Genomic DNA, 23,637 nt, shown 5'->3' with positions numbered 1-23,637 from the left:
TTCTCATGATTTTTTTTTCTCTGATTTTGTAGTTACAGGAAATTCCAAGATACATGCACGAGTATTTTGTTGACGGAATGCGATTTCTCAAGTCTTTCCAAGTATGGTGACCACACCTTGAGAGTCAGGGCTGAATTTGCTGATGAGAGTTCAGAGTGGATAAACATCACCTTCTGTCCTGTGGATGACAGTAAGCCGCCTTAGTTTTCATCTCATTGTCATGTCATCACCCTGCCTTGATTATTTCCCCCTTGGTTGGCCCATGGGCAGAAATTCTTTGAGTGCCCACCAAGTGGATGGCCTTGGATGAGGAGCAAAGGGGTTGTAACAAAGAAGGCTGTGACCTTAAGGGAGTTTGTGGGAGAGACAGGCCAGGATCAGCATAAGGCAGAAAACACAGTACAGGTTTCTGCTTCTGCAGTGAGCAGACTTACAGGTTCCTGACTGGTTCCAGATCCTATCTTAGGGCCATTTATGGAAGTTCTCTTTAGCAACTGATGCCAAATATCAGTAGATATGCGGTTTGCCCCAAGGCCACAGGGGTGATGAGCAAGCAGCACAGGAATTCACACCCAGGCTTCCTCTGTGGCAGGGCTTTCAGCAATGACAACCCCGCATCCGATATTTGCCTCTTGAAGTTTATATGATGGGAGAGTGTTTCAAAATGTCATGTGAACCTATTTATACTTGCTTCGGTAAAACACATGATGAATGTTCTTATCTGGTCTTCAACTTCTAGCAGAGTAGAAATAGGGTAGAATGCTAACCCAGGCCTATTCGCAGGCCCCCAAATGTAACAGTCCCCACACAAGAAGACAAGGTATAACTCAAACAGCATGATTGCCAGGGGCCATTCATGATTCATTCCATAGTTCTTATTGAGCACCTTCTGTGTGCCAGCACCTACTGTGTGCTGAAGCTACCGTGGTGAACAAGACTAAAACCCCTGCCCCCGTGAAATGTACATTCCAATCGGGAAGATAGACGATAAATAGACAGGTACGTATTTTATGACAGATACTGACCGTGGCTCTAAAGAAAATAAAGTAAGATGCCAGGACAGGGAGTGGTGGGAGTGCTTTTTACATAGCATGGTGAGACAGTTCTCTCTGAGGTGGCAGCAATTGGCCAGAGACCCAAATGAGTTGAAGGAACGCATCATGTGAATGTCTTGTAAAAGAGCTTTGGGGAGAGGGGAGTAGTTTCAGACTTTGTTGGAAAATGTATTTGTTGGAAAGTGGTTTAATTATATAGGTTAAACACTAAAAATAGAAATACCATCTCTTGCTTCCAACCCAGCAATGGAAATAAAGAAAACTCAACCCAACCAAAAAAATAAGTAAATAAAAGGGAGGTGGGAAGAGGAATGAGCCATTAAAAACAAAAAAAAGCAGTCCTTACAGAAAACACAAAGTAATGTAGTTGGAGTAATTGCAAATATATCAGAAATCACAATAAATATAAAAGGACCAAACCTGATTAATAAAGGCAAAGGTAATAAGGTTTTTTTTGTTGTTTTAAGAAACAAAATCTAACTGTTCTTAGCCACATCGGTCAACATCACCACAGTGGTGTATCAAGGACAGAGTATTTCAGTAGCCCAGTTGGGCTGCCCAGTTACGAAAAGTAAATGTTGATGTTTTTAACATGGGAATTTTGATTGTCATTTTGCTTTGTTCTCGTCCTCAGCCACTATCGGACCTCCCAGAATGCAAGTAGAAGCACTTGCTAATTCTTTACATGTGCGTTTCTTTGCCCCAAGAATCGAGAATGAACCTGAACCGTGGACCATGAGGAACATTTATAACTCATGGACTTACCATGTGCAATATTGGAAAAATGGCTCTGATGAAAAGGTAAGTGCAGTGAATCATGCACATTGCAGAGGCCAGCTCCCTGTCCCTTGCTCAGCTGGAGCATGGCTGGAGGTCATGATGATGGAGAAAAGCTTTGCCAGGTGGCAGCACCTTATGGTCCAGAGGCTCTCAGGCCTGGTCCTTTGAGCTCCAGAAGCTACCCATTCTGGGGGTGACTGGTATGTCTGGTCACACTTCCTGGGCTTCAAGGGCAGACTTCCTGGGTGGTCTGGTGCAGGAGAACAAGCCTTTCTCTCCCCAGAGGGAAATTGCTGGAGAAGGCCAAGCTGACTCAGCAGCTGGCTGGGGGAACTTGGGGTCACCAGAATCAAGTGACCAGTGAATGACTACTGTTTCATGGCATGAGGGCCCACATACACCACAGAACAGTCAAGTCCATGGTCAGGGCAGCCCCAGCCCTGGATGAATGGTGGGTGTCACATTTTATAGGACTCACCCCACCTCTCCCCACTGCTTTCTTCCTCTTTCAGGAACAGTGCTTTTCAAAACATGAGCTGGGAGTGGAAAGACCCTGCTGGCATGTTGCCCCTGCCACTGTGTGACTCTGGTCACATTCTTGACCTCAGCTTCTCAGGTCTGAAAAATGGGCATATAACCCATTTCATTAATAAAGTGGGGATAATAACCTACTTTGGGGCTTCCCTGGTGGCTCAGCAGTAAAGAATCTGCCTGCAATGGAGGAGACCTGGGTTCGATCCCTGGGTCAGGAAGCCCCCCTGGAGGAGGCCATGGCAACCCGTTCTTAGTACCCTTGCCTGGATAATCCTATTGACAGAGAAGTCTGGCAGGCTGCAGTCCATAGGGCCGCACAGAGTCAGACACGACTGATGCATCTAAGCAGCAGCAATAACTTACTTCACAGGGTTGTTGAGGAATTTAATGACATATGAAAAAGTAAAAAGAAAGGTAAACGTGTCCCATTGCCTGAACAATGTGTTATGGGTCAACATGTGAGATTGCCTTCCCCTTGTGTAGACAGGTTAAAATGCTGTTTTCATTCATCTTTGATCACCTTTTAATTCTTTCAGTGCTTCTGAGCCAAATGTCATTTCTGGTCCTAAACTGACTTACATATATGTTATGTAAGTTATGTTACATATATGTTATCTCCTCTACATTAAATCACTTAATGCTCATGCATTTGGCAAGAACAGGTCACCCATATGTATCATCTGAAGTGAAAGTCGCTCAGTCATGTCCGACACTTTGCAACCTCATGACTATATAGTCCATGGAATTCTCCAGGCCAGAATAATGGAGTGGGTAGCCTTTCCCTTCTCCAGGGAATCTTCCCAACCCAGAGATCAAACCCAGGTCTCCTGCATTGCAGGCGGATTCTTTACCAGCTGAGCCACAAGGGAAGCCCAAGAATACTGGTGTGGGTAGCCTATCCTTTATCCAGTGGATCTTCCCAACCCTTGCCAGGAATCGAAACGGGGTCTGCTGAATTGCAGGCAGATTCTTTACCAGCTGAGCTACCTGGGAATCCTGTATTGTCTGAGGAATGATGTAATTAAATTTATATCTACATACTCTGTAGTCCCCCAAAATCTCAAGTTAATTTTCCCCAAAAAAGGCTCCGTTGTGATCAATTCATAACGTATACAAATATCAGATCACACTGTTGTACACCTGAAACCATTAAGATATTGTGTATAAACTACACTTCGATTTTTTTAAATGCTTTGTTAAATGATACAGGATATCTGCCTTCTTCACAGGAAAGATGATTTTGCTTATAATCAAGACCCTGGGATTTCATGTACCTAGGAAGCAATACAGAACAATAAGTTTTATGATCACTTGTTGAACACAGGGGTCCCTGCTAAACTCTGAGATACAAAGATAACTCCTGGAGCTAGCAGCCTACTGTGATTTTTTTTTTTTTTTAATTGGAGGCTAATTACTTTACAATATTGTAGTGGTTTTTGCCATACATTGACATGAATCAGCCGGGGGTGTACATGTGTTCCCCATCCTAAGAATCAGATTCCACAGTTACCCAGGGCCTGAGTGCCTCCTGCCCCAGGCACGAAGCGCAAACCTAGTCTATCTTTAGCTTCTTATCTAGAATATGCCCTCAGGACTGGCATCTGGTTACACGTTTGTCCCTTCCTTCTGCCTGGGGTTTGAAGACTTCGGTGTGAACACACAGAGATCTGGAAAGGCTGCATGCTCCCCAGTGCACGTCTCTCACCAGCGCCTGCAGGGCCACCTTTGCCAGTTTATCTTGCTATCAACTCAATGTTTTGTCTCTTTACCCCTATCCCCACCCTCACCCTTCTGGTAATTCACGTGTTGAACTCCAATCCCCAGTGTGATGGTGTTAGGAGGTAGATCATAAAGATGGAGCCCTTGTGAATGGTCTTAGCACCCTTTGAAAGGAGGCCCCAGAGAGCTCCCTCACCCCTTCCACCTCTTGGGGAGGACTCAGCAAGAAAACCTAGTTATGAACCAGGAACCTCCTGAGAGGCCAGATCTGCTGGTGCTTTCATCTTGGACTTCCCAGTATCCAGAGCTGTGGGAAAGAAATGTGTGTCAATAAGCCACCCAGTCTTCTGCATTCTATTTACAGCAGCCTGAAAGAAATAGGATTAAATGGTTCCCTTTTAGAATGCAGGTGTCTCTGAGAGAGTGCCACCAGTTCGGGTCCCTGAGCTAAAAACATTAAAAGCTTCTAGAAATTCTTTCTTCCTGGCGGGAGACAGCAGGGAGATAAAACCAGAAGTTGGGGCTTCCCTGGTGGTCCAGTGGTGAAGAATCGGCCTTGCAATGCAAAGGACATGGGTTCCATCCCTGGTCCAGGAAGACCCCACGTGCTGTGGAGCAACTAAACCATTTGCCACAACTCCTGAAGCCCGTGTGTCCTGGAGCCTGTGCTCCACGAGAGAAGCCACTGCGGTGAGAAGCCCGTTCACCTCAACGCAGAGTAACCCCAGCTTGCCAGAACTAGAGAAAGCCTGAGCACAGCAACAAAGACCATCACAGCAAAAATATAAATAAATCTTTTTAAAAAAAAAGAAAAAGAAGAAGCTGTCCAGAAGTTAAAAAAGAAAAAAGACTTCACATCTTTTCTCTATCTACTTTTGACGTGTCAGCCTCTGAGTTTAGCCTTGAAAAAAATGCATTGAAAGGTTTTCGAGATAATTGGGTTTCTGGAAATGAAAGCCAGGGATTTTTGTTTTTATTTCTGTTTTTAATCATTAGAAGTTATACTATACTCTTCATGTTTCAATTGGTAAAATCCAGTTCTTGCCTTCAGTGAGCTCAGCTTCTAATACAACAAAAGAAAAGAGACAAGCTATCAGCAAACCCAGCACCCAAAGAAAAGTAAACAATTACTAAAGTAAAAACAGAGTCTTTGTTCAGTTTCTATTGAAACTCCTATTCACATGGCAAATTTTTCATAAGGCCCTTTTATAAGGAATTTGTAACCGTGCTGGAAATACAGGCTGTATGTATGTACTCTTTTAATTCCCTTTATTTTGCTGGAAACTATTGTTACCAACTCCATGCTCACTCTGCTCACCACACAACACGCCAGTAAATCAGAGACAAGATATTGAGCCAAGGAAAAATGACTTTATTTGAAAAACCAGAAAACCGAAAAGATGGCAGACTAATCTCTCAAAAATAAACTTCTTATCAGGCTCTGGACGCCAGGTTCTTTTATAGAGTAGAGAGGGAGAGGAAGTGAGGAAGTAAAAAGGCTATTAATCTTGCAAGTATCTCCTGGAATGGCCAACCTTGGAGGGGTTGGGGGAGGGTGTGTGTTCATTTCTTCCTTCCTATAGTCAGCTGTTCACAGGTGGACAGCATCCTGAATAAAGAAAGACACTTTGGTTTAATAGTAAAGGAGAGGGGCAGGGTACCCGCAGGCAGGCCATTATGTATAAATAGTATGCTCGTAGTGAACAAAAACAAATAGTATCCTCGTAGGAAGCAAAGGTTATAGTCAAAGAAACAGATGCAATGTGGAGTCAGATTTTCTTCTTCCCTGCAACACTATTTTGGTTTCTCAAATTCAGAAATATGTCATCAATTATGATATATTCAAATTAAACTAAGATGAGTCTGGGATGGCCCCACCAGAGGCAGGCTATGGTGTATATCCTTGAGGTGAGATGAGCCGCTCGGGGAGGGCAGCCCAGGTGCGTGAATGGAGAAGTGATTCAGAGGAGAACCCCAGGCAGCTAGGGCCAGAAATCACATTGGGTCTTACTGTAGATGGCTGGTGTGTTCGTTTGCCAGGGCTGCAGTAACCAAGTACCATAAACTGGATGGATGAAGCAATAGAAATGTGTCGTCTTGAGGTTCTGAAGGCTAGAAGTCCAAGATCAAGGTGTCAGCAGGATTGGTTCCTTCTAAGGACCAAGAGGAAGGATCTGTTCCAGGCCTCCCACCCAGCTCCTGGTGGGTGCTGGCCAATTTTGGATCCTTTAGTATATAGAGGCATCAGCCCAATCCCTGCCTTCATCTTTATGTGGCATTCTGTGTGCCCGTCTGTGTCTAAATGTCCTCTTCTTTTAAGGACACCAGTCATACTGGATTGGGGCCCATGCTAATAACCTCATTTACGTTGATTACATCTAAAAAGACCTTCTGTCTAACCAAGTCACTTTTGAAAGTACTAGGGTTTTAGGATTTTGATGTAAGAATTTGGGAGGACAAAATTCAACCCATACAACTGGTTTATCTTTAAAAAAAGAAAAAAAGAATGCGGGATGGTTTGCATATCATTTAAACTAGGGAATTCAGGGAATAAAGCAGTTTGCCAGGACCATGGTCAGTCCTTTCCCTTCCCCCTCCTCCCCACTTAGAATGAACTCAGGGTCACCTGAGGTGACGTGGGAAGAGCATCTGCTTCCTTTATCCTCCTATTTTGAGCCTGAAGTAAAGATTATAACCAGTAAGTGGCAGGTGGCGGGGTGGGGTGGGGCGATGGGAAATGATGTCCCTTCACTGCTGAGGCATGTTCTTAATTTTTTCTCTGTTACTAGTTTTTAATTTCTGGTCAGTATGACTTCGAGTTCCTCCGAAATCTTGAGTCACAGACAACTTATTGTGTTCGAGTTCGAGGGTTTCTTTCTGATCGGAACAAAGCTGGAGAATGGAGTGAGCCTGTCTGCGAGCAAACAACCATTGACGGTGAGTCTTGAGACGCACCATCTGCAGCTCTGTGTCTCTGAGCACCCCCCTTTTTTTTTTACATGTGGGTAATGGTGGTGGGGCCCCATGCTGCAAGGCTTGTGAAATCTGCATTCCCCAAACAGGGACTGAACCCGTGTCTCCTACAGTAGAGCAGGGTCCTAACCCCTGGACCGCCAGGGAATTCCCTCCTCTGAGCATCTTAAGTGGCTTTAGAGACTTCCACCGAGTGTGCCGGCTGAAAGGCTCCTTGGAGATTATCACCCAGCTCAAACTCCAGTTCATCTCTGACTGGTCCACCAGCTCAGATGCATACAAGGAGGTCTGATCCTGGCTCTTTTCATTTATGGAGTCCCTTTGGAAAGCAAAGCAGTGATCTGGGGATTGCAGAATACAGAGGAGAGCAATTGTAATAAAAGAATTCCCTCTGGAGTTTGAGGGAGACTGGAAGCCTGTATTTGTACGGCTGGGTCGCTGTCCTGTGCAGCTGAAACTGTCACAACATGGTTAATTGGCTATGAAAGTGAAAGTGAAGTCGCTCAGTCGTGTCCGACTCTTTGCGACCCCATGGACTGTAGCCTATCAGGCTCCTCCGTCCATGGGATTTTCCAGGCAAGAGTGCTGGAGTGGGGTGCCGTTTCCTTCTCCAGGGTATCTTCCTGATCCAGGAATCGAACCCAGGTCTCCCGCATTGCAGGCAGACGCTTTACCGTCAGAGCCACCAAGGAAGCCAATAATTGGCTATACTCCAATATAAAATAAAAGGTCTGAAAACAAAAAGCAACAAGAATGATGCCCAGCAACTGAGTATTCATATGCAAAAAAAAAGTATTTCCTCCAGAGAGAGGGGAAAACTTTCCATCTTCTGTGTCACTGCAGTCCCGAGGCCGCTGTGTTGCTGCCGTCATGATACTTCATCACTTCAGCTTATCAAGTTCTTCCCGAATGTGGGTTTTTGTCATTGGACGTATTTCTTGCCCAATTTTGCGTTGTCTTATCAAAGAAAAACTGATTTGCTAGGAAGAGCTTCAGGATCTTTACCAGTTTGTGGTTTAAACCGTTGGTGTGTCCAGGATATGCCTTTCTCTAGACCCCTTAACTACTTAATGGTCACCAATCCATAGGAACACACTGGACTGTTTTGTAAGCTGTTGTGTTTGACTGTCCGCAAAGTCACCGTGAAAGACTTTTTGGCAAATCTCAGCTGAAATCAACACCCCGTGCCACGTGCTTATTGTGCCAGCTGTGTCCCATGAGCGCTTATGAAGCGTTTCTCAGAACAAGAGCCCTGTGGTCAGATGGGCCTGGACACGAAGGCTCACCCCATCTCCCTCTCAAAAAAAACACGCTATATATGAGCATTTTTAGCACATTTGATCTTTCAGTACCTTTTTTGAGAAGGAGCATTTCCAAGAACACAGCTTGAGAAAAACAAGCCCACAATAGAATGGGAAAGACAAGATATATATTCAAGAAAATTGGAGACATCAAGGGAATATTTCATGCAAGGATGGGCACAGTAAAGGACAGAAACAGCAAGGACCTCACAGAAGCAGAAGAGATGAAGAAGAGGTGGCAAGAATACATAGAAGACCTGTACAAAAAAGATCTTCATGACTGGGATAACCACCATGGTGTGATCGCTCACCTAGAGCCAGACATCCTGGAGTGTGAAGTCGAGTGGGCCTTAGGAAGCTTTACTACTAACAAAGCTAGTGGAGGTGATAGAATTCCAGCTGAGCTGTTTCAAATCCTAAAAGATGATGCTGTGAAAGTGCTGCACTCAATATGTCAGCAAATTTGGAAAAGTCAGCAGTGGCCACAGGACTGGAAAAGGTGAGTTTTCATTCCAGTCCCAAAGAAGGACAATGCCAAAGAATGTTCCAGCTACTGTACAGTTGTGTTCATTTCACACCCCAGTAAGGTTATGCTCAAAATCCTTCAAGCTAGACTTCAGCAGTATGCGAACCAAGAATTTCCAGATGTACAAGCTGGGTTTAGATAAAGCAGACGAACCAGAGATCAAATTGCCAGCATACATTGGATCATAGAGAAAGCAAGGGAATTTCAGAAAAACATCTACTTCACTGACTATGCAAAGCCTTTGACTGTGTGGATCACAACAAACTGTGGAAAATTCTTCAAGAGATGGGAATACTGGACCACCTTACCTGAGAAACGTGTATGCTGATCAAGAAGCAGCAGTTAGAACCAGACATGGAACAACTAACTGGTTCAAAATTGGGGAAGAAGCATGTCAAGACTGTATATTGTCACCCTGCTTCTTTAATTTATATGCAGAGTATATCATGTGAAATGCTAGGCTGGATGAATCACAAGCAGGAATCAAGATTTCTGGGAGAAGTATCAACAACCTCAGATATGCAGATGATATCACTCTAATGACAGAAAGTGAAGAGAAACCACAGAGCCTCTTTATGAGGGTGAAAGAGGAAAATGGAAAAAGCTGGCTTGAAACTCAGCCTTCAGAAAACTAAGATCACGGCATCCAGTCCCATCACTTCATGGCAAATGGATGGGGAAAAAGTGGAAACAATGACAGATTTTATTTTCTTGGGCTCCAAAATCACTGCAGATGGTGACTGCAGCCATGAATTTAAAAGACGCCTCCCTGGTGGCTTAGATGGTAAAGAATCCGCCTGCAGTGCAAGAGACCTGGGTTGGAAAGAACCCCTGGAGGAGGGCATGGCAACCCACTCCAGTATTTTTGCCTGGAGAATCCCCATGGACAGAGTAGCCTAGCCAGCTACAGTCCTTGGGGTCACAAAGAGTCAAACATGACTGAGCATTTAAGCACAACGCAGCACAGCTCCTTGGAAGAAAAGCTATGACAAACCTAGACAACATATTAAAAAGCAGAAACATTAGCTTGCCGACAAAGGTCTGGATAGTCAAAGCTATGGTTTTTCCAGTAGTCATGTATGGATGTGAGAATTGGACCATAAAGAAGGCTGAGTGCCAAAGAATTGATGCTTCTAAATTATGGTGCCTGTGAAGACTCTTGAGAGTCCCTTGGACTGCAAGGAGATCCAACCAGTCAATCCTAAAGGAAATTAACCCTGACTATTCATTAGAAGGACTGATGCTGAAGCCAAAACTCCAATGCTTTGGCCGCCTGATGCCAAGAGCTGACTCATTGGAAAAGACCCTGATGGTGGGAAAGATTAAGGGCAGGAAGAGAAGGCACTGCAGAGGATGTGATGATTAGATAACATCCCCAAGTCAGTGAACATGAATTTGAGCAAATTCTGGGAGATAGGGAAAGACAGGGAAACCTAGCATGCTGCAGTCCATAGAATCTCAAAGAGTCAAGCACAACTTTGCCATAATTTCAGCCTTCCCTAGTGGCTCAGTGATAAAGAATCTGCCTGCCAGTGCAAGAGATGCATGTTTGATCCCTGGGTTGGGAAGATCCTGGGAGAAGGAAATGGCAACCTGCTCCAGTTATTCTTGCCTGGGACATCCCTTGAACAGAGGAGCCTGGTGGGCCATAGTCCAGAGGGTCACAAAAGAGTCGGACACAACTTAGTGACTAAACAACAAACAACAAGTAGCCACTTAACGATCCATTTTTGTATTTTTTTCTGGACACTTACCAGCCTGGAGTCTCCTGATTGAGGTTTCTTTCCCTTGTTTTCTAGTTGAACAAAGTTACTTGCCCAAATCCAGAAATCTCTCATCTCACCTGGTCACGTGATCTTTCCAGTGTCATCCAAAAGTATTCTGCAGTAATATTAAGCACGGTTTCTCAGGATGACAGAGCCGCATAGAAGATGGAGTCTTGCTGTCTCTCTAGAGGGGATTCCCTGCCTCTCTGTTTTTTCTGTAGCCTCCAGCTAGTGCCGAGGCACTGCTGTCCAAGGCTAAGTTCCACCTGCCTGTGTTCCACCTTGTGGCTGAGCCTCTCAGCAAGTGCCTCTAAATAACAAAAGCCTGCCTTAATAAAAACCAAAAAAAAAGCCTTTTTTTTTGGCTGCCCCGCAAGGCTTGTGGGATCTTCGTTCCCCAACCAGGGATTGAACCCAGGCTCTTGGCAGTGAAAGCGCAGAGTCCTACCCACTGGCCCACCAGAGAACTTCCAGAAGCCTACCTTTTTATTCCACTTGTGAATCATTTGTACTTGAATGAGAATTCTGTGCCCTGGGAGCACCCATCATGTTTAAATCACTAGAATCCTGACTTTGGGATCTTCGCTCTTTCCTCTTAAACACCTGCCAACTGCTTTCTCCAGGCCTGAGTACGTGCCTGGTTCCGTGTCCCATCCTTCCCTGCTGTGAATTCCAACACAGTGAGTGACTTGGGGCAGATCCTGAACTGCCCACTGCCTCCGTTGACTCATCTACAAGATGAGAGTAATCAAAGGTGTCACCCAGGACAGTGCCAGGCACAGAGTCAGCCCGCAATACAGGTTAGGTGTCATTACTGTTATTAATAAGGACATTATTCACATCATACTTTTAGGGACTTCCCTGATGCTCCAGTGGTTAAAAATCCACCTTCCATTTCAGGCAATGCAGGTTTGATCCCTGGTTGGGGAATGAGGATCCCACGTGCTACAGGGCAGCTTAGCCCTTGAGCTACAACTACTGAGCCCATGTACTCTAGAGCCCTGCAACTAATACCTGACAGCCAAATAAATAAAAATTTTTTAAAAATAAAATCACACCTTTAAATATTACTTAAGGCTTATGTCATGAAACATGGCATGAGGCACACACTTGGACCAAAAAGAAAAGTATTTCAAATATCTTCTAACTCTAAACGATCACTCATTAACTAACAAAATCCAGACATTTTATAAAAGAAAATAGCCGACTGAAAACCTGCTTTGGTCAAACATCAGTTTAGGGTTTTGTTTGTTTGTTTGTTTAAATGTAGTTCTGTTGAAACCTCACAAGTTTTCAGTGAAAGTGTGGAAAGGTTCTTTTCCCTTTTCCCAGAAGGAAGGTGAAGGTTCAGAGAGATGAAGTAACTTGCCGGAAGTCAGCTCAACCAGTAAATAACAGGAAGTAACATCTCCACCCATGCCTACAGATTGATCCCATACAGAAGCCACGGCAAGACTTGCCCGAGGGTGAGACAGGAAAAGGGAGCTCACCTGAGGCATGACCAGCCAGACTGAGGCAAGTTAAGAGCTTCACACAGAGAGTGTTGGTTACTAGTTCAGTTCAGTACCAGATTCTTCCGCAAGTCACAGTCTGTATAAAGCAGTATCCCCTCTCCTTCCCTGGGTTCAATCCCTGGGTCGGGAATATCCCCTGGAGAAGGAAATGGCAACCCACTCTAGTATTCTTACCTGAAGAATCCCATGGACGGTGGAGCCTGGTGGGCTACAGGCCAGGGGTCGCAAAGAGTCGGACACGACTGAGCGACTTAACTGTCTTTCTAACTTTCTCTCCTTCCCCATTCCCCCTTCTTGGTAAGTCACAAAAGCATCTTTTAAATTTTATTACCATCAACCGATTGTGCCCATGGAATAATGTCCTGTGTAAGATGCTGAAACCTCTGGGTTGGAGGCCCAAGGAGACCCAGGAGCTGCCCCCAGGGGAATCATCACAGTGTCACCAACTGTGCCAGGGTGGGGCCCAGGAGTCAATGTTTAATGAATATTTAATGAGTAATTCTGATGTATGGCAAATTAGAGAGCCACAGAAATATTAAGTGGAAAGATAGAGAGATGAGTAGATGGGTCCTAGAACTTCCTCCAGAGCTGGGACGTCAGATCACAAGCTGACCTACCATCATCAGCTCTCATAAAGCCTGGGGGCCACCCCCACCAGTTCCCTTGCCCCACGACCCTGTATCCACCCAGAAAACCCATCTGAGTTGAATCTGCTAAAGGCATCACCACTTGATTCTAGTAACTGAAATGAGAATTCATAGGGTGCAGGGATAAGGAGTGAGTTCCCTGAACTCGGCCAGGGCACATCCTGGACAGGCTGCAAGGTCACTGCCCGTGTTAATCACAGTGCAAGAGGGGGCAGCAGGCCTGTCCAGCCTCTTCCCCATGACGGGTGCCCTCATCATTCACTAGATGTTTAAGGAGTGTCTATGGCCACGCAGTGTGCCAAGTGCTGGGAGAGGCCAGTAGGGGGCCTGCCGTCCAGGTGGCTCCAAGACTGTGTGCCCATCAGGGTTCTTTGATCTGCCCTGGGGAAGTAAGAGTTGACACTTTGCTGCAATCCCCATAGAGGGACCTGCTCTTCCAGGGCAGGGTTCATTCTCCTGGCCTCTCTCAGCACCAAATGCTTTCAGTTTGCATCAGGAGGGTGGTGCTGGCTGACAGGGCTGGTCACAGGGAGGCCAGGAGGGCAGTTGGCAAAGGGGCCTGGTGCTAAATGAGGGGAGCTGGGCCACCAAGCTTGACTCCCTGGAGACAGTCCAAGATAAAGCTGGACATCAGTTAAGGTGGTAAAAACAGATTTGATTCATTTCGTGACTGGAGGAGAGGAAAGAGCTGATAGGGCATTTTAAAGACAGAATTGGGAATCGGGATGAAAAGAGATCGGGGTCACAGAAGTGACAGATGACCGAAACTGGGTGGATGCATGGGGTGGTGGTAATGCACTTAGGCTGTTCTCTGCGTCTGCTGCTAACTGGGTTTTATCACCTGCGGTGTTCTTCCCACTGGGACTCTGAGACAGAGACTCTTCCTCTGTCACGATGCTCCATCCTGATGATGACATGTCAAAGGATTGGCTTCCAGATCCTTGAGAAAGACACTCCTGGATTGTAGGAGCTAATTTAGGTCTCACTGGGAGAGAGGAAGGCTTTCTAGCCCTGAGCTTTTTAGGAAATGCACTAAGAAAGGAACGTCAGGAGTTGGTAGAACAAAGGTGGATTCTTTCGGTAGCCTTTTCCAGACAAGAGCTCCCAGAGGTGCTGGGAAGGGAGGGGGCCACCTGGAGATCAGCTTTAGGCTGCTGGGCACCGCACTAGCGTTAGGGGAGGTCTCTGCGCACAGGTAGTCGGGGGGGGGTCCCCTGTGCAGTTCTCAGTACAAAATGCTGTAGCACGTGTGTGTACTTGGGCTCTGGAGCCCAGGGAGCCCCATTTTCTGCTGATGGAACATCAGAACATGGAGCTGATAGCTCCCCTGTGGGTAGATAGTAGGGATCAGAGTTCGTGCAGCTGCTGCTTTTTGGGGCATATCAGCATTCATGCCCCAGAAACCCAACTTGGAGGATGGTAGGAAAGGGTGAGACTTGAAAACCTCCAGATCCTCAAATAGCTGCTGTGTTTCCTTCTGAGACACACCTGTGCCCCCCACCCCAGCCCCGCCCCAGCGGTAAGGGGTTACCATTAGAAGGGTGAAAAGAGCATTAAGGTCACCATCACCCAAGCCGGGCATGACGCAAATATGACCCAGCCCTTTATTCCTGCAGAAACCACCCCGTCCTGGATGGTGGCCAGCGTCCTGGCAGCCTCCGTGTGCGCCGCTCTCCTGCTACTGCTCGGCTGCTTCTTCCTGCTGCGGTGTGTTTACAGGAAGGCAAGGCACGCCTTCCCCCCGAGGAATTCTCTTCCGCAGCACCTGAAAGAGGTAGGCAGCGGCATGGAGCCAGCTGTGGGTGCGTAAGAAGACGCTGACCTTTACAGTCAGAGCCGCCTAACTCAGCCCGGCGTGGTTTCTTGGAGGATGACACAAGTCTTGCGTGCAGGTCCCGTTCCTGGTGCCCTTCCAGATAAGTCTGAGCTCAGGGAACAGCTCTATAGGGAGGGGGCGGGGGGCAGAGGTTTTGTTCCTAAAAGCCCTCCCTCCAGCCTGGATGTTTGTTCCTTCCCTGACCTTCCATGCCTGGAGCCCCAAGTCATCAGAGAGCCAAGGGGCTGGTCCCGGAGCAGAAAGGGACCAAGCCAAGCTCAGAGCAGAAAAGATGGGAAAGAGGGGAGAACAGCCAGGGACAGTGGAGGGGCAGGAGCAGTGTCAGAGTGGGGAGTGTCTGAGAGCGACTGAAATTACAGGATGTGTGTCCCAGGCTTTAGGAAAGCAGTTCTTTTTTTTCCTCCAGAAAAGTGGAAAAACAAAAAAAAAAGGAACGTGAAAGTTGCTCAGTCATGTCCAACTCTTTGTGACCCCATGGACTATACAGTCATAGAATTCTCCAGGCCAGAATACTGGAGTGGGTAGCCTTTCCCTTCTCCAGGGGATCTTCCCAACCCAGGGATGGAACCCAGGTCTCTCACATTGCAGGCAGATTCTTTACCAGCTGAGCCACCAGGGAAGCCCAAGAATACTGGAGTAGGTAGCCTTATCCCTTCTCCAGGGGATCTGCCCAACCCAGGAATTGAACCGGGGTCTCCTGCATTGCAGGTGGATTTTTTACCAACTGAACTACAGGAAAGCTACTTTCAAAACGTTTGGGTAGAAGAAAGAATGTACCTGGATAGAGCCTGTAGGACAGAAGTGGCTTTAAGAAATGAAATCTTATATTCTCATTAGAAATGAAGTGAAAGGAAATGTGAAGTGAAGCCCGCGTCTCCCCTGGGCTGGGTGTGGGCTCCCCCAGGAAGGAGGCACAGTTCGGATGGAGCAGTTCCTTCAGCTCAGGGAACCTCCCAGGGTAGGGGGTGGGGGGACCCCCACTCCCAGCAGCCGAGGGAGCAAGCCCCTACTTCCTAAAGATTGGGGTGAGGGTGGTACATCGCAGCGTCCACTGCAGCCTACACGTAAACCGCTAGGACCCAGGGGTGCAGCTTCTCTAAGAGCCGAGTCGATCTCCCCCCCCGGGGAAGGTTACAAGAGGAAGGTTAAGGGAACAGGGGCCAGCCCCGCCACTGCAGCTGGTCAAAGGCGCAAGTGACACCCGTGGCCTCACTGCTCTGCTGTCTCTTCTCGCCTGACCAGCCGCTGCCGACCTGCCAGGGGCGATTCAGACCCTCCACTCTGCGAGGACTGAGCCCCTGGTCACAGGACACCAGAGACCCCGGCTCTTGTGCTTCTCCACGTGCCATGAGAATTGGGCAGGAGTCGCCCCTCCCCCCGGGCCCCATCATGTAGCAGCAGCCTTTTCTCCTCCTGATGACCCAAGTAGTGACTCCCGACTGCATTCCTGGCCGGCTAATTTTTTGGCACAAGGATCCTGACGTGAGAAGGTGGCAGCTATAACTTATAGTTTGATGGAATCCCTAATGTGTCCTCTCGTGGGAACGTCCCTCTCTGGGATAATAACTGTTTTAGGCTTTGTAACCAAGACTGAGGTAGTGTGCGGTTGTTGGTCTTTAGTCACTAAGTCGTGTCCAACTCTTTTGCAACCCCATGGACTGTAGCTTGCCAGGCTCTTCTGTCCATGGGATTTTCCAGGCAAAATAATGGAGAAGGTTGCTGTTTCCTTCTCCAGAGGATCTTCCCAACCCAGGGATCTAACCTGTGTCTCCTGTATTGGCAGGCAGATTCTTTACCTATGAGCCACCACGGGAGCCCCAAGATATTACATACTTATATAACCTTTGCCTTTAGCTTCTCTTCTTTTCTCAGCTGTTTGTAAGGCCTCCTCAGACAACCATTTTGCCTTTTTGCATTTCTTTTTCTTGGGGATGGTCTTGATCCCTACCTCCTGTATAATGTCATGAACCTCTGTCCATAGTTCTTCAGGCACTCTATCAGATCTAATCCCTTGAATCTATTTGTCACTTCCTCTGTATAATCGTAAGGGGTTTGATTTAGGTCCTACCTGAATGGTCTAGTGGTTTTCCCTACTTTCTTCAATTTAAGTCTGAATTTGGCAATAAGGAGAAAAGAAGAGAAGCTAAAGGCAACGGTGTAAATGAAAGATATACACATTTGAATGCAGAGGTCCAAAGAATAGCAAGGCAAGAAAAGAAAGCCTTCCTCACTAATCAATACAAAGAAATAGAGGAAAACAATAGAATGGGAAAGAATAGAATGAGAGATCTCTTCAGGAAAATTAGAGATTTTCTAATTTCTAAATGCAAGGGAACATTTCATGCAAAGATGGGCACAATAAAGGAGAGAAGTGATATGGACCCAACAAAAGCAGACGATATTAAGAAGAGGTGGCAAGAATACACAGAACTATACAAAAAAGATCTTGATGACCCAGATAACCACAATGGTGTGATCACTCACTAAAGCCAGACACCCTGGAATGCGAAGGCAAGTGGGCCTTAGGAAGCATCACTATGAACAAAGCTAGTAGAGGTGATGGAATTCCAGTTGAGCTATTTCACATCCTAAAAGATGATGCTGTTAAAGTGCTGCACTCAATATGCCAGCAAATTTGGAAAACTCAGCAGTGGCCACAGGACTGGAAAAGGTCAGTTTCCATTCCAATCCCAAAGAAGGGCAATGCCAAAGAATGCTCAAACTACCGCACAATTGCACTCATCTCACACGCTAGCTAAGTAATGCTCAGAATTCTCCAAGCCAGGCTTCAACAGTAGGTGAACTGTGAACTTCCAGATATTCAAGCTAGATTTAGGAAAGGCAGAGGAACCAGAGAGCAAACTGCCAACATCCACTGGATCATGGAAAAAGCAAGAGAGTTCCAGAAAACCATCTACTTCTGCTTTATTGATTATGCTAAAGCCTTTGCCTGTGTGGATCACAACAAACTGTGGAAAATTCTGAAAGAGATGGGAATACCAGACCACCTAACCTGCCTCTTGAGAAACCTGTATGCAGGTCAGGAAGCAACAGACAGAATTGGATATGGAACAACAGACTGGTTCCAAATAGGAAAAGGAGTACGTTAAGGCTGTATATTGTCACCCTACTTATTTAACTTAATATGTAGAGCACATCATGCGAAATGCTAGGCTGAATGAAGCACAAACTAGAATCAAGATTGCTGGGATAAATATCAATAACCTTAGATACACAGATGATACCACCCTTATTTATGGCAGAAAGTAAAGAAGAACTAAAGAGCCTCTTGATGAAAGTGAAAGAGCAGAGTGAAAAAGTTGGCTTAAAACTCAGCATTCAGAAAACTAAGATCATGGCATCTGGTCCCATCACTTCATGGCAAATAGATGGGGAAACAGTGGAAACAGTGACAGGCTTTATATTTTTGGCTCCAAAATTACTGCAGATGGTGACTGCAGCCATGAAATTAAAAGACTCTTGCTCCTTGGAAGAAAAGTTATGACCAACCTAGAAAGCATATTGAAAAGCAGAGACATTATTTGGCCAACAAAGGTCCATCTAGTCAAGGCTATGGTTTTTCCAGTGGTCATGGATGGATGTGAGAGTTGAACCATAAAGAAAGTGGAATGCCAAAGAATTGATGCTTTTGAACTGTGGTGTTGGAGAAGACTCTTGAGAGTCCCTTGGACTGCAAGGAGATCCAACCAGTCCATCCTAAAGGAGATCAGTCCTGAATATTCATTGGAAGGACTGATGCTGAAGCTGAAATCACAATACTTTGGTTACATGATTTGAAGAACCGACTCACTGGAAAAGACACTGAGGCTGGGAAAGACTGAAGGCAGGAGGAGAAGGGGACAACAGAGGATGACCTGGCTGGATGGCATCACCGACTCAATGTACATGGGTTTGGGTAAACTCCAGGAGGTGGTGATGGACAGGGAGGCCTGGCATGCTGCAGTCCATGGGGTCGCAAAGAGTCGGACACGACTGAGTGACTGAACTGAACTGAGCCACTAAGCATGCATGCACAGTTTTGTCAAAAGTGAAAAGGAGCAGGGACTTCCTTGGTAGTCCAGTAGTTAGGACTCCATACTTCTACTGCAGGGGACACAGATCCCATCCTTGGTCGGGGAACTAAGATCCTGCATGACATGAGGCATGGCCAAGAAAACCAAAGCAAAACACAAAACAACAACAGATAGCTCGCAGGAACAAGCTGTAAGCGCAAGGAGCTCAACTCAGGCTCTGCGATGACAAAGGTGGATAGGATGGGGAGGGGAAGGAGGCCCAAGAGGGAAGGGAAGATACATAAATGTATGTATGTATACATATAGCTGATTCACTTCACTGTACAGCAGAAACTAACACCACATTGTAAGGCAATTAGACTCCAATCAGTAAATAACAAACAGAAAGGAACAGCTGAAATTAATATTAATAATACATTTTATGCAATGCAGTATATCCAAAATATCATTTCAACATGGAATCAGTAATTTTTTTCATTTGTCGAAACATCTACATTCTTTTTTTTTCATACAAAGTCCTCAAAATCTGGTGTGTGTTTTACCTCTCAGCACACGTAGAGTCAGACCGGCCACATTCCATGTGGCTGGTGGCTGCCGTACTGAATGGCACAGGGCTGAAGGCTGAACAGAGGGACACTCGGGGTGCTGGGGAGCACAGGAGAGTGACTTATTCCAAGGCACAGGTATCCCAAGCCGGCTTCCTCAAGGCAAGGATGCTCCAGGCAGCATCGGGACCATCCCTAAGTCTCCCTCCGGGTTTACAAGAGGAACTGTCAGAGGAGGACCTGTGATCACTAAGCAAAGGAGGTGCAGATTTATTGTCGAATTTTTTAAATTGTGGTAAAACACGCATAACACAAAATTTGCCACCATATGCAGTTTTCAGCGTACACTTCAGTGGTATTGAGTAAAGAGACATTGTTGTGCAACCCTCCTCACCCTCCATCCTCAGAACCTGTTTCGTCTCACAAAACAAACCGGATCCACTAAACAGAAGTCTCCCCCTCCCTTCTCCCCCAGCCGCTGGCCACCACCGTTACTCTCTGTCTGTGAATTTGCCTAGTCTAAGTACCTCATGTAAGTGGAATCATGCCCTGTTTGTCCTCGTGTGTCTGGCGTATTTCACCTAGCATAAGGTTCCTCGACAATGTGGTATGTATTAGAACTTCATTACATTTTGAGGCTGAAAAATTTGCATTATATGGATAGACTACATTCTGTCGGGTTGGCCAAAAGGTTTGTTTGGATTTTTCTGGAAGACATAACAAAAACCCAAACAAATGTTTGGCCAACACAATATCTGTCCAGTCATACGTGGATGGGGTTTCCCAGGTGGTAAAGAATCCACGTGCCAATGCAAGAGACCTAGGAGACGTGGGTTTGATATCTAGGAAGAAACTGATCCATGCGAAGATCCCCTGGAGGAGGGCATGGTAGCCCACTCCAGTGTTCTTGCCTGGAGAATCCCCTTGGACAGAGGAGCCTGCGGGCCGCAGTCCGTGGGGTCGCACAGAGCCGGGCACAACTGAAGCGACTGAGCGCACACACGTATGTGTGGGTGGGCACTTGGCCCACTCCCACCTTTGGCTCTCGTGAATTATGGACTCTGAAGACAGGGGGATGTATTAATGTATCTCTCTGAGACACCGCTTTCAGTTCTCTCGGGTGTATACCCAGAAGTGGAATTGCTGGTTCATACGGTAATTCTGGTTTTAATTTTGTGAGGAACTGTCATACTCTTATTACATTTTTTTAAAAACAGCATTTTCCAGCCAGGAGTTCTGTAGAAAATTGTGAGCCCAGAAAAAGAAGTGGGAAAATTTGTTAATTAACTGTTTTTTTTCCCTCCGTGCAGTTTATGAGCCACCCTCATCACAGCACTCTTCTCTTATTCTCCTTCCCACTGTCTGATGAGAATGAAGTCTTTGACAAACTGAGCGTCATCACAGAAGTGTCTGAAAGCTGCAAGCTGAACCCTGGGGCCGGCTGCGGTCTCACGACCTGACGTGGGCAGGGGTCCTTCCAGCTGATGTCCAAGGAGGGAGCACACTCAGCCGGGCGCAGCGACCCCCTCCTTGTCCTGTCTCCCCCCAAGGGCAGTCAGAGCAGCCAGCCAGGGCGGGCCGAGACCGCCTGAGTAAACCCCAGATGGAGAGCTCACGCAGACGCCGGGGCAGCGTCCACACTGCCAAGGAGCTGGACTCCAAATGCTCATGTGGCAAAACCTTGGGAACTTGCCACTTTTTAGAGGCCTTAATGATTTGAAAAAAAAGTTGGCCACTGTGATTTCCCTGATGGTCCATCCCAGTGGTTAAAAGACTCCATGCTTCCAATGCAGGGGGCACAGGTTCCATCCTTGGTTGAAAAACTAAGATCCCACATATCACATGATGTGGCCAGGAAAAAAAAAAAACAAAGGTTGAGGTTGGCCACCGGAGATATGATTCTCAGGTATGATTCTCCTGTGTATTCACTAATATAAAAAGGTTTTAGGGAATTCCCCAGCAGGTCCAGTGGTTAGGACTCCATGCTTTCACAGCCGAGGGCCGAGGTTCAGTCCCTGGTCACGGAACTCAGACCTCACAAGCCATGTGGCAAAAAAACAAAACCACCAAAAAAAAAAGTTTTAAATGGTTAGAAACAAAAATATATAAAATGAGGAAGAAAGACCAAGGCACCGTGGAATCTGAGAGTGCCGACATGCTGACGGGAGAAATGGCGTCGACTCAGAAGTCGCGATCACCAAGCACTGTACAGAGTGCAGACTCTGGATTCTCAGGGACACTTGGACTGGGTTTATTTTTCTATGCAGACACGTTTCGTATAATGCTGGTGCTCAATTAAAGCCTTATTCTCTATTTAGTCCACGTGCGTTAAATGGCACTCCATCTGTGTGGCTGTTAGAGTGAACCAGGTCTCATATGCTGTCTTTACTGTTGACTCATTCAGTGGATATTCCTCAGTCCCCGCTTGGCAGTCAGCCAGGGACTGTGCCAGGCACAGGGGCCCAACAGCAACTGGGAAGCTTCAGAAAATAGAAGGCCCTCAGCTTTGAATTCCAGGCTTGCCAGGTGGCTCCGTGGTAAAGAACCCGCCCGTCAATGCCAGAGATGCAGGAGACGCAAGTTCGATCCCTGGGTCGGGAAGATCCCCTGGAGGAGGAAATGGCAACCCACTCCAGTATTCTTGCCTGGAGAATCCCATGGAGAGGAGAGCCTGGCAGGCTACAGTCCATGGGGTCACAAAGAGTCAGACAGAACTGAGCAGCTGAGCACGCATGCATCAGCTTTGAATTCCACCTCAGACGCTTAACAGTTTCCTCATCTGTACATGAAGATGAAAAGACCCAAGGATTAGTGACACTCAGTGAAAAATGCCCACCCCGGTGCCATCACATAGCATTCACTCAATAAATGGTAACTCATCATCTCATGGGTATGACTGACTTCACAAACCTAGGTCAGCAACAAATGTCCCTTCCTCTGGGCCAGGTTGCTCAATCAAAGTTCCCCAAAATAAAAAAACATTTTTTGAAGTAATTTGACTTTTTTTTTAAATGGAAACAACATGGGGGGAAGGTCAAAAGTTTGTTGACCTGTTCAGTGTTTTTAAACTATGTTCAGTGATGGGAGGGAGCAATCACCACGTTCTGGTTTCTCAGCCCCTGACTCGGGTTTGGAGCTAGTCTTAACGACAGGGGAGAAGTCAGTTCCCTTCCCCAGTTCAGCTCATCATCGCTGAAGGAGGCGTGACAGGAAGGCCATCAAGTTCTATGCACATGAATGTCTCTGACTTGGGAGAGAAGGAAAGGAATATTCCTTTATTGCCCATTATTCATCCAGTCCTTGCCTAAAGCCCTTCACGTGTCTCAGGAGTCTCCATCTTGGAAAGTGTGAACGCTTCTCCCTTTTTAGGGGCTTAAAATGCCACCTGATCCTTTGCAGCCCCCTAGCTGCCGGGCTTTGAGTTGGGAGACGGGGAGGGGCGTGCAGGGCAGCAGTAGAGGCCAGGGTTCCAGTGGAAGCATCCAGTAGCCTGGGAGACTCGGCACCAGCAGTTAAGTGTTGAAAGGGTTAGTCGATCAGTTGTATCCAACTCTTTACGACCCTATGGACTGTAGGCCACCAGGCTCCTCTGTCCACGGGATTCTCCAGGCAAGAATACTGGAGCAGGTTGCCATTCCCTTTCGTAGGGGATCTTCCAGACCCAGGGATTGAATCCAGGTCTCTGACACCGCAGGTAGATTCTTTGCTGGGTTTGGTTTGGACATTGTTCCTGCCTTCGCCTCCCAAGGCTGTTCCTCCAACCCTTCCTGAGATTCTGTGAGCTCCCCCAAATCAGGCTGAGACACTCATTTTAGCCAGTCAGTTGCTAATGGTTGCAGCTAAAACCCTGAGCAGGCTTCCCAAAGCGAAGCAGAATAGATACGGATTTTGCAGTCCTAAAAGCCCACCCAGGTGGGCATAGAGGTACGACAGGAGTGAGCCATCTCTGTGTGGTTCCCCAGCAGAGGGACTGACAGCAGCGCTCATCCTCTAGGGCTGGGAGGTCCTGGGGGGCTTCAAGGGGACCAGCTGAAGCCTGAGACTGACTAGCTGGAGACCGCAAGGGTAACAGCCTCCTACCAAGTATGGGGGAATTCAAAGCCCATATGTGCATGCTCAGCTGCTCAGTTCTGTCTGACTCTTTGTGACCCCATGGACCATAGCCTGCCAGGCTCCCCCTCCATGGGATTCTCCAGGCAAGAATACTGGAGTGGGTTGCCATTTCCTTCTCCAAGGGATCTATCTTCCCAACCCAGGGATCGAAGCTGTGTCTCCCACGTCTCCTCCTACCACAGTGCAGCTAAGATGAGGGCAGAGAAGGGCACAGGCCCTCTTGGGCCAGGAGCTGACCCCTGAGCTACTGCCTACCCTGCCCTGAATACGGTGTTGTGGGGGTGGAATCAGAG

General features: G+C 46.9%; 1 protein-coding gene across 2 annotated transcripts in view; it reads left to right on the top strand.

Annotated features, from left to right (window-relative positions):
* Nucleotides 1-22,225, top strand: part of IL10RB (interleukin 10 receptor subunit beta) — a 29,450-nt gene extending 7,225 nt beyond the window's left edge. The window contains exons 3-7 of one of the 2 annotated variants that reach the window (XM_027523673.1): nucleotides 33-190; nucleotides 1,690-1,856; nucleotides 6,878-7,025; nucleotides 14,432-14,589; nucleotides 20,542-22,225. In XM_027523673.1, the coding sequence (XP_027379474.1) occupies nucleotides 33-190; nucleotides 1,690-1,856; nucleotides 6,878-7,025; nucleotides 14,432-14,589; nucleotides 20,542-20,691 (781 nt within the window). In that variant the 3' untranslated portion in view covers nucleotides 20,692-22,225. Of the gene's footprint in view, nucleotides 1-32; nucleotides 191-1,689; nucleotides 1,857-6,877; nucleotides 7,026-7,150; nucleotides 7,464-14,431; nucleotides 14,590-20,541 lie in introns of those variants that run through there. The other variant, XM_027524426.1, reaches the window with a different exon arrangement.
* Nucleotides 22,226-23,637: the final 1,412 nt, after the last annotated feature.

The sequence above is a fragment of the Bos indicus x Bos taurus genome, chromosome 1 (assembly GCF_003369695.1).
Source record: "Bos indicus x Bos taurus breed Angus x Brahman F1 hybrid chromosome 1, Bos_hybrid_MaternalHap_v2.0, whole genome shotgun sequence".
Lineage (NCBI taxonomy): Eukaryota > Metazoa > Chordata > Mammalia > Artiodactyla > Bovidae > Bos > Bos indicus x Bos taurus.
Note: the sequence above shows the minus strand (reverse complement) of the source record. Positions and strands in the feature narration are given on the sequence as shown.